At 38.8% G+C, this 11,580-nt stretch overlaps 1 protein-coding gene across 1 annotated transcript; it reads right to left on the bottom strand.

Moving 5' to 3' along the window:
• Positions 1 to 4,289: 4,289 nt before the first annotated feature.
• On the bottom strand, positions 4,290 to 10,582 carry LOC119735260 (the record flags this gene model as incomplete). The annotated part of the gene is made up of 5 exons (XM_038208963.1): positions 4,290 to 4,355; positions 8,781 to 8,954; positions 9,208 to 9,311; positions 10,110 to 10,224; positions 10,475 to 10,582. Coding segments are annotated over 5 exons (567 nt in total), but the record flags the coding sequence as incomplete, so codon positions are not given.
• Between the last annotated feature and the right edge of the window lie 998 nt (positions 10,583 to 11,580).

Genomic DNA, 11,580 nt, shown 5'->3' with positions numbered 1-11,580 from the left:
CTAGTCAACGGTGGTTGACTATGCTAGTCGACTATTTGGAACCAGCCTACCGGGGTTGGTTGCTTCGCTGGTAACCAATAGCCGCGCGCATTCATAACGCTAGCAGAGAGCCAGGATCCAGAAGTTATGCGATGACATTTTGACCAGCGTTTGACTAGAGACGTTCGCACGTTGCTATCAGTGCGCAGGCGTAAGGTACGTCACAAATCAACCACTAGTCGACTAATGGTCCTTGCCCGAACTTGGCCTATTATGTATTTAGAATAGTCTAAAGTGACTGGTTTATATTACATTGTGATGCATACAGATCCAAGTAAACAAAAATTATACTGCAGTGATCTGATTTATTTCATGCAAACCTAGGGAGTTACAAACCTTTCAATTTTTTTTTTACTTATTGGCATGATATAACAAAACAATTGTTGACTGCTGTTATGTGGGATATGCTATTTTTAAAGGGAAAATACAACATTTGCAAACATCAAAAAATAAAACTACCAAATCGTTTTGAAATATCTTGCTGGACTGTTAGTGAATGACAGTGTAAAGCATCCTGTAAAATCATGGCACCTGGTATACTGTCATTTTTAAGAAAAGTGGTATTTTTGTATCAATTTCCAACGCTGATCGGTCGACCAGCGTTGGAAAAAACTGGCTTTTTTCAAATACTGGCCCCAGTTGACCATCGCACTTGTTTGCAATCGATTACACACCTATGAACGGGTACAAGCCAGCTAGACTGGTTCCCTGACCTTACAATTCCCCAATGTATGTAAACTCATCTGTTTCTTCTTAAATGGAGTCAGGGAACCAGACTACAGGAAAATGATTGTTTTTCTTGGTTTTTATAGCATTTTCGAACCCAAAACCTCAAAAAAGTCAGTGTAACTATATTTGCTATATATTTCCAACCCCCCAATTCCATCCATTTCTGAAAATTACAGCAAAAGCAAATGATGTATATTCCCTTTAACCGCCCCGGGGGGCACAGTATGCGCTTCTCAGGTGTTAAAAGCAGCGTATACCAAACCATGGCAGTCAACAATTGTTCAACGTGTCTTAATTTTCTACCCTCTGACAAAAACAACACATAAAGAAATTTGTTCACTTTTTTCACATCACTGTGATGTCATTTTAGTGTAAATATGCTCAGTTTTAATCTCATTAAAAACACACCTCATTTCAGATTTTATTTCAAAAAGCTTCAATTTTAACTTTAAAGGGCCTGTGAAATGATTTTTCTGAGGGACAAAATTATTTTGTGCGACTTTCTACTCCTCTTAAATGTACATGTATAAAAACTATTTGACATCCCTTTTTGGTTTATTTTATTAAAAAGTGCACTTCTTAAACACTTAAAATGTCTCATGCTTTTCCTGACAATTGAGGGCGCTGTTGCTGTGACGTCATTCCAGGAAGACACTGTTCAGTTTAGGGGTTTTCTGTTCAAATTGAGAACCCAAAAATTTGCTCATTGAAAACATCTGTGAGAAAAGTTCGCTCATTGGCTCAATACTGCCATAACTGACAATTTTATCAAAAATTCTGGCAACTTTTTGTGCTGAAATAGCTGTAACATTGAGGTTTCTGCCTGAAATGACATTACAATGTTGCTCATGAATAAGGGAAATTTGCATTAGCATAAAAACCTAAAAGGCACTAAATACCCTTGAAAATGGCAAAACGAAAATTGAAAATAAGGTTGAATGTGATACAAAGGTGCATTTTCAAGGATTGCATAAAAAAAAATTACATTGCATTGTGCCCTTAAGATAATTGTAGTTCTTATAATAATGTATAATTGTCAAATTAGGTTTTTGCTCTTCACCGACGTTTAAACACTGTATACTCAGTGTGTTACCTTCCGAGTGAAAGATGGTAAAAATCACTCGGTTGGGACTCGAACCCACGACCTCCTGCTTTCTAGTGCAGATATCTTACCACTCGACCACCGAGCTAACGGAATCGGTTGGCTGGTTCGAATCTGATGTACATAGCAGCGGGTACCGCATAAACTATTATAAGATGGAATTTTGCGTCGGGGTAATATAAATCAAATTAGGTTTTTGCCCTTTACTGACGTTTCAACACTGTATACTCGGTATGTTACCTCCCGAGTGAAAGATGGGAAAAATCACTCGGGTGGTAAGACATCTGCACTAGAAAGCAGGAGGTCGTGGGTTCGAGTCCCATCCGAGTGATTTTTCCCATCTTTCACTCGGGAGGTAACACACTGAGTATACAGTCAACTCTCGTTAGTACAAACTCTGTTAATACAACATTCTGGTTATAACAAACATAAAGCCTTGGTACCGACTCTGCATTTTATGTGCACAATGAATGGGACTGATGTTCCTCTTAATACAAAATTCTGATATAACAAACAATTTGGCTAGGTCCGAACGAGTTTGTTATAATGAGACTCGACTGTACAGTGTTTAAACGTCGGTGAAGGGCAAAAACCTAATTTGATTTATATTACCCCGACGCAAAATTCCATCTTGTATAATTGTGGTAACACATCCTTACTCTCTTTGAAATACAGTTGTTATGCAGCACTCGATAAACAAAAATGTAAAACTTAACAGCATTGGGATGCTAGTATTACTTGAGTATTAAAGCATTTTTTAATAGGTATATGTAGGAGCAGGTTTATCAATCTGTTATGAAAGGATTTGGGTAAAAAAGCTATATTCAGCATTATCAATGATATTTATCCTTAAAATAACGTGCTCTACAAGCAAATCACACTTTGCCACTTGGTGACGGTGCTAGGCAACATAATTATGGGTCAGTCTATAACTTAGGCCCAAAAAAAGTCTCCGGTTTCTAGTATGCGCAAAATGAACATTTTTTTTTTCAATATTAGATGATGTCTCAAAACCGCCAAACTCACTGGTTTGACTGGAATCCTGCTGCTGCACAATTTTAACGTGTTTTTAGATGGGGTTATGATCGAGAATAAGCTTTATGTGGCCTCTCCGGACTCCCATATATTTGCACTAAGTTTAGTCGGGCACCATTTGCAGTCATCAGCCGACATTTGAAGCAAAAAAGACAGGTAAAAAAAATAAATAAGCCGCGTCGCCGCACCACTTTTTGGGCAAGCTCCATACCAGAAACCGGAGACTTTTTTTTTTTGGCCTTATCAATCTGTTATAGATTGAAATAACGTGCTCTACAAGCAAATCACACTTTGCCACTTGGTGGCGGTGCTAGGCAACATAATTATGGGTCAGTCTAAAAATCTTGGGTCCACATTTCTGGTCCCTGTTTCGCCTCACATCTATAATTTTGTAATTGATGCACTCTTTTAGGGGTGACTGCTCTATGTTCCGACACCCCTATGTTCCGACAACCTAGATTGTGTTACTCCCGGTTAGGGTTAGGGTTAGGGTTGGGGTTAGGGTTAGGGTTAGGGTTAGGAATAGGAATATGTGCAGTCGGAACATAGGGGTGTCGGAACATAGAGGTGTAACCCTTTTAGGCACTCCTCCAAGAGTGATTATGAATATCGAACTACCGTCACCTAAAAATAAATTGGAGGTGTGCCAACCCAATGCAAAAGACTGTCAGTTTAGGGGTACTGTTCCCATCCTGACAGATTCCAACAAAACATGCCGTTGGGGTTTGATGGATTGAGTTCTGTTAGGGTCAATGATACTCCAATGGCAAATTACAAAGTACCAAGATAACAGGGACAGGAAAAATGTCACACTTTGGACCCTATATTTATATAATAAGCTCTGTGAGCTTATTATCTGATTATAGATATTTCTCCATTCAGTATATATACAATTGTGAATTTATACAATGTATACATAGTTGCCAAAACGTGTATCATTATCACAGTAGATTTTCAAATCTCTTTCAGTATTAGACATGCATATTTAAATGTATGATACATATAGGTTAAATAGATGGGATTGGCATGTAGAATATATAATAGCTGATTTCAAGTATTGAGCAAAAGGCTGTACATGTACATATACAGTGCATTATAATCAGGGGATGAATACTCAAAGGGATTCATGGTTAAATAATTTGGGAACCCCCCCCCCCCACTCCCGCCCAAAAAAAAATCAAAGATGATCATCTTTTCTTAAAAGATATAGTTTTTAATATTAAAAAAGAGTTAAGGCTAACATCATGCTTGGCTATGTGTAAAAAGTTGTGTTATTTTATGTTTTTTTCAAATTTTGTTGTAAGGATTTTTTTTATTTTGAGGCACAATCAGAGTTTCACAATTTTGATTCTTGCGACTTCGTCAACAGAGGGCGTTTTCATCATCAGTGGGAGTGGACAGACCTGGTAACAGTGGTTTGCTCCACATGCACAATGGGCTGCGGTCCGCACTAAAGAAACACAAATGAATATTACATTATTATCACAAACAACTTGCTGGAGAGTGTGCCGGAAAAACAGAGACGGGGTATAATATACACGCCTCTGAAAATTTCATACGTACGAAAGCCCGTTAGTGCCATCGAATGTATAAATTGCTCTTTTGCAAGTATATGTTTGGTGAATCTTGTTTTTCGGATGTATATGTTTAGCAAATCTTGTTTTTTGGATGTATATGTTTAGCAAGTCTTGTTTTTTGGATGTATATGTTTGGCGAATCTTGTTTTTTGCAAGTATATGTTTCCCGAGTCTTGTTTTTTGCAAGTATATATTTCCCGAGTCTTGTTTTTTGCAAGTATATGTTTCCCGAGTCTTGTTTTTTGCAAGTATATGTTTCCCGAGTCTTGTTTTTTGCAAGTATGTTTCGCGAGTCTTGTTTTTGTGAAGTCTATTTTTAGTAACATTCTTGTTTTTTGCAAGTATGTTTCCCGAGTCTTGTTTTTTGCAAGTATATATTTCCCGAGTCTTGTTTTTTGCAAGTATATGTTTCCCGAGTCTTGTTTTTTGCAAGTATATGTTTCCCGAGTCTTGTTTTTTGCAAGTATGTTTCGCGAGTCTTGTTTTTGTGAAGTCTATTTTTAGTAACATTCTTGTTTTTTGCAAGTATGTTTCCCGAGTCTTGTTTTTTGCAAGTATATATTTCCCGAGTCTTGTTTTTTGCAAGTATATGTTTCCCGAGTCTTGTTTTTTGCAAGTATATGTTTCCCGAGTCTTGTTTTTTGCAAGTATGTTTCGCGAGTCTTGTTTTTGTGAAGTCTATTTTTAGTAACATTCTTGTTTTTTGCAAGTATATGTTTCCCGAGTCTTGTTTTTTGCAAGTATATATTTCCCGAGTCTTGTTTTTTGCAAGTATATGTTTCCCGAGTCTTGTTTTTTGCAAGTATGTTTCGCGAGTCTTGTTTTTGTGAAGTCTATTTTTAGTAACATTCTTGTTTTTTGCAAGTATATGTTTCCCGAGTCTTGTTTTTTGCATGTATATGTTTCCCAAGTCTTGTTTTTTGCAAGTATATGTTTGGCTAGTCTTGTTTTTTGCAAGTATAATGTTTGGCAAATCTTGGTTTTGTATGCCCCGCGGCGAAGCCGAAGGGGCATACTGTTTCCGCCTTGTCCTTCCGTGTGTGGGTATGGGTGAGCTTGTCTTACATACGCAGTGTGGACTTCCGAACAAAAGACGTCCACATAATGTAGGTAGCACCGACGTTGTGTGGACTTACCCCACGTCCACACAGTGTTTCCCCATTTCTGGAAAACAGGTTTAGAGACATTTTTGGGTTAGGTTTATCTGTAGCAGAATGAAGAGAAACACTAAAGGGAATCATAGAAAAAAAATTGGGTTGAAAGAGTTTTCACAGTTTGAGAAAAATGAGTTTTTTTCACTGGTTTTTCTTAACTACACGAAAGCAATGGAAAGTCCACACTAGTCATGTGAAACAAGTGTGGGGGTGTGTGTGTGTGGGGGGGGGGGGGTGTCCGGACAAATCTTGTCATCGCGATAACTTGAGAATTCCTTAACATATGAACTTCAAAAATCTTCTGAGATCATAGGGATTAGGGATTAGGGATTAATTCATATAAAACCTACAGAAGACACTAATGCTGTCAATGAACGTTCCTTGTGACCAAGGTACATGTAAGTTGATGTTAAAAGAGTGCTGTTATGTCATGGGAATAGTCACGGCGGGGCATTTGTGTTCGTAAACACACCTGACTTGTTTTAAGTCTGTTATAGCTGCTGTGTGCATCATGAGGGCGCTGTTGTTTGTGATGAAAGTATAGCCATGCCACCAATTAATTCGTTATTACTTCAATTTAGGCCTTAATTACGACGAAATAATTGCATCACTTCTCGCAAACAACAATATTATCATCAGCAAACGGCATCTTATCCGGAAACTGCGAGTTTTAGGTCTTTTTCGGCGAAAAAGTCACACCGATATTGTAGACGTCGCCACCTTTATTGAAGGAGAGTTGCAAACATCCGGGCAACTGCATGGCTAGGGCCTATAGGGTTCACTGAACTAATTCAAACGAGAATTTCTACACCAGCTGATTAGCATAAAAAGTGCCCCCCCCCCCAACAATTTCTTTTGAAAACGGAGACCGTTCGGCTTTAAAAACGGTGGAATTGTTTAAATATACCCAAGGATCAACTCCCTGGTTTTGGGGCTTCCATCTGAGGGCAGGCTTGATAAAATCACGGATGAAAAAATGGGTCCTATTTGCCTGTGAAAGTGGAAGGGTGCCACTTGTAAAATGGCTACATGCAGGCTCGGGAACTATCACTTTTTGGGAGGTGATTTTATTTGGGTGTGAATATTTAAAAATGTAATTGGCTAATGTACGTAAAATTGAAAAGAAATGAAAAGATGAAAGACAAGACAATAATTTAATTTTTGTTTCAGAAACCCCAGTGATGTTGGCTTGCATGTTACTTGGCCCTGAACTTTGTTGATTTTACACTGTTTTCAATGGGGCTTGAATTAGTACAGTGGCCCCCATTGATGAATGCACTTGCGATGCATTCAGAGTGGTATCAATATTGATAGAGAAACTATCAATATTGTCAAACTCGTTTTTTAACAAAAAGTTAGTCGAAAATCGGTTAAAACGGTCGCCATGAGTACTAGCTAGTAGGACTATTCCAAAAATAAAAATAGGGGTGCAACAATTTTGTGTGGGGAGAGGCAGATCGGGTCCCTAAATATGTACTTGCAAAAAACAAGACTCGCCAAAAATGTACTTGCCAAAAACAAGACTCGGGAAATATATACTTGCAAAAAACAAGACTCGGGAAACATATACTTGCAAAAAACAAGAATGTTACTAAAAATAGACTTCACAAAAACAAGACTCGCGAAACATACTTGCAAAAAACAAGACTCGGGAAACATATACTTGCAAAAAACAAGAATGTTACTAAAAATAGACTTCACAAAAACAAGACTCGCGAAACATACTTGCAAAAAACAAGACTCGGGAAACATATACTTGCAAAAAACAAGACTCGGGAAACATATACTTGCAAAAAACAAGACTCGGGAAATATATACTTGCAAAAAACAAGACTCGGGAAACATATACTTGCAAAAAACAAGAATGTTACTAAAAATAGACTTCACAAAAACAAGACTCGCGAAACATACTTGCAAAAAACAAGACTCGGGAAACATATACTTGCAAAAAACAAGACTCGGGAAACATATACTTGCAAAAAACAAGACTCGGGAAATATATACTTGCAAAAAACAAGACTCGGGAAACATATACTTGCAAAAAACAAGATTCGCCAAACATATACATCCAAAAAACAAGACTTGCTAAACATATACATCCAAAAAACAAGATTTGCTAAACATATACATCCGAAAAACAAGATTCACCAAACATATACTTGCAAAAGAGCAATTTATACATTCGATGGCACTAACGGGCTTTCGTACATACGTGTTTTCTTAATAAAGATATAAAGAAATCGTAAAGATTGTAACCGGACTTTTCATGTGATGGACTTGTGGGTGATGGACTAAATTACAGCTACAACTTTGCACAGAGCAGGTATCATACATTGTACGCCTGACTAGATACTTCGTGGATTAATCGTAATTGAATTTAAATAAAATAACCTGCCCACAGTGAGGGCGCTCTCCACAAGCTCCTTATTCAGTTAGCACAGTCTTGTGCTTTGGGCTTGATGTGATGCTTAAATTAGTACGCGCGAGCTCATTAATATTTTGTGATCCCACAGGTCATTTGAATATTGAGGTCCTTGCGGCCTATATTTGGGACATATTGTAGCAAATTGTCTGGAGATCAAGCATTTGTGACTGCTGGCTTTCAACTTGGGGGTGATTTCGTTCCCAAAAGCCTTATTTGTGGGCCTATTTTGCACAGGGGTGGGGGGCTACATTTAGATCTGGACCTAAAGATTGGCAACCATTTTAGGGGCGTTTTTGGGAAGGGAATATAATTTAAAAAATGGATGTGGCTACCTCTGGTAAAATTGAAAAGAAAAATGTCCTGAGGGTCATAATTAATTTCCAGCGAGAAAAAGCTTGCCGCCTTGCTCCTGAGCGTCACCAGGTGGCGCTTTCTCTGTCCAATTTTGTGTTTCTATGAGCACGTATTTGGTGTAGTGGAACCTGTAGGCTTTACACCAAAGTCTCAAAGCGCTCCACAATAATTATTACCTCCGGTCGTGGGACCAGTTCTCTGCAGCAGCTTGAGATAAGCCAAAGCTGGTCTCTACCATAGGCCTACCAATTATACCAGTCCAGGGTGGAAAGAGGCAATCAGTGTAAAGCGTCTTGCCCAAGCACCATGTTCCAATGTCAACATAGAAGTTATGTATTTACACGACTGACTACAACAAAACTTACCACCACGGTGGGAACCCACATGGCGGAGTTTTCCTTACGGACGAGGTCGGCTGGTTTCATCTCACCGTCCGCGTTCACGCCCACGTGCTGGTTGGGCGAGGCTACCGACTCCAAAGTGATGAAACCGTTCATGGTCTCATGGAGGCGGAACTTGCAGGAAGGATCACCGCTTCCCTGTGTTTCAAAAATGGCGAATTTGTGAGGTTTACGAAATACCGGCTTCGACTCTGATTTGGCTCCGGACTCCAGGATCAAGATTGTCTGTCCCAACGACGCAACTAGATGGCAAGCTTACGGCATCATGTGGAATTTTGTAGTCAATATTCCTTCCCGCAAAATGCTGTGCTCACAGGAGATTTCAACTGACTTATTGAATTATTTACTTTTATGGGCCCTTTGCATATTACAATAAAATCCAAATACTCACATTTCCAACAATTCTTCCTCCGTGGTTAGCGATGTACCAGGACGGATATATCGCACTCTGCAGGAGGACGACATTTTGGCCACAGTTCACCACTCTAAAATGACCTGGTGCAATGTTAGGAGCAAATCACAAAAAATATTAAGTCAAGAGCTAGATATTTATTCTAGTGCTGTTCAGCTTTGTAGTCGATTCCATCAAGTCTGGTCAGAGGTAAATCACTAGACCCTTTACAAGTCAAATTACAAGTAAGCGGATGTAAACTAAAGGAATGACAGTTCATTTGAATAGCTGGTGACTTAGTTGACTTGGGAAATGGATTACTTGTGATGGACGTTTGGAGACTTGTGATTGTCTTGTGAGGACTTGAGATGAACTTGTGAGGACTTTTGATGGTCTTATGAGGACTTGAGATGGACTTGTGATGGATGTGTCTCTTGTGAGGACTTGGGAGGGATGTTTGGAGATTTGTGAGGACTTGTGATGAACTTGTGAGGACTTGTGATGGTCTCGTGAGGACTTGTAAATTGCGATGGACTTGTGATGGACATGTCACTTGTGGGGACTTGTGATGGAATTGTGAGGACTTGTGAGTATTTGTTAGGACTTGTGATGGACTTGAGTGTATTTGTTAGGACTTGTGATGGACTAGTGATGAACTTGTAAGGACTTTTAAGGATACTTGTGATGGACTTGTGAGGGATAATACATATGTTTTGGTGCCTATAAGTGAACGTTTTCTATAAACGTCTTTTAAATAACAGTGATTATCAACTTTTTGACTATATGCTTTAGTTTGGAAGGATGGGTGCATACACGGCTATAGAATGGCATAGATTTTTAGAACAATTGTAAAGCTGAAGATTGATATCAGGCAAGATGATAATTTATCCGATTAATTATACCTGATTTGTCATGCTGAAGACCGTTGGCGCTCAGCACCCCACAACTGCTGACCTGCAAACAACGACTGGTTTCTCTGGACTGCAGCGACACGATGTTACCGTTATTAAACATTTCCTGATGGTCAAAACAAAACAAACAAATCAAAATAATAAAAAAGTTTGCCTAAAAATTATGACTTTGCACGACAGGGAAGCATGTTCAGTCATCTTGTCCGTAACGTGTTATTTCCTTTTCCTTTTTTAAACGGTTAAAACTTGGAAATTTAACGGCTGAGAGGGTCTTTTTTGGTAGGGAAGTTATAGGGGTAATCATTAGAAATATGTAACTTAATTTGTTATGTGAGGAAGTTGAACACGATGCTTACCAGATTTTCCGAGCTGACGTGACGGTCGACCTCACGCACAACGGTGTTTGCGGCACCTCCGACGGCCTTCTGGGCGGACTTGAACAACCCTCCCAGCGTACTCTGAAATCATATCAAGACAGTACCGGTATATGATGAACCTTAAACGAACCTTACATTGGCACTATAAGACGATGCAACCAGCGCCAAAACCCGGCCTTCACAGGGAAAATATTCTCATATTCAGGGATTGTTTTTTTAAAGACTACCCGTAAAAAGTTGAGATGACCATTTTTCAGCCTCCATTACATCAAAATGTAAAGTTTTGAATTGATAAAGATATTTTTTTTCTCTCATTTATTATTATGACAATTTTGCTGACAAAAAAAGATATACAAACTAAACTAACTTCATCAAAAAGTCCATTCGCGATGCCAGCCAGAAGTAATCATTACTCTAAATGTGTGTAGGTTTTTCCTGTTCGCGAGAATGTGCTTTTGTGCCTGGATTTTATACAAGTGTTTCACTAACAACTAGAAAGCACTCGGAGATCGCAAACGTCCGCCACAGCTAAACGATTTTCCGCCACATTGTTAGTACACCCAAAAGAAATACTCGCATAAATGGTGAAGAATCCTTTAAAAAAATGCTGGATCCAGACCCGGATCACTTCCAAAATCTAATCGATTTGTACTTGTACCTGCAAGGACCAACCCTAAAAAAAATTGTCATGCAAATCCGTTCATATCTGTCGAGTTATCTTGTTGACAAAACGACCAACCAGCAAAATCCGATGAAAACATTTATAGCTTCTTTGGTGGAGGTAATAATGAGCCCTCACTCACCCTTTGGGTTCTAGCAGGTTGCACGACGGTCTAAATGAAAGAGAAACAAATAAAAAATTTGTGGATATGACACTCGACTTGCAATAAATGTTTTTATGAAGTCTTTTCTGATAAACAAGCTCGCTCTTCCTGTTACACGGGGGGTTCCAACATAATGTAAATCTTTTGATTCTTTTCTATGGACTTGCACAGATTGGAAGTGATCAATCCTGTGAGCTCAAAATAGTTATGTTCGAAAGCGTTTTAAGAAAATAGGTTTCCGACAAACATCAAGTTAGTCAT

The sequence above is a fragment of the Patiria miniata genome, unplaced genomic scaffold (genome assembly GCF_015706575.1).
Source record: "Patiria miniata isolate m_02_andy unplaced genomic scaffold, ASM1570657v1 HiC_scaffold_29, whole genome shotgun sequence".
NCBI lineage: Eukaryota > Metazoa > Echinodermata > Asteroidea > Valvatida > Asterinidae > Patiria > Patiria miniata.
Note: the sequence above shows the minus strand (reverse complement) of the source record. Positions and strands in the feature narration are given on the sequence as shown.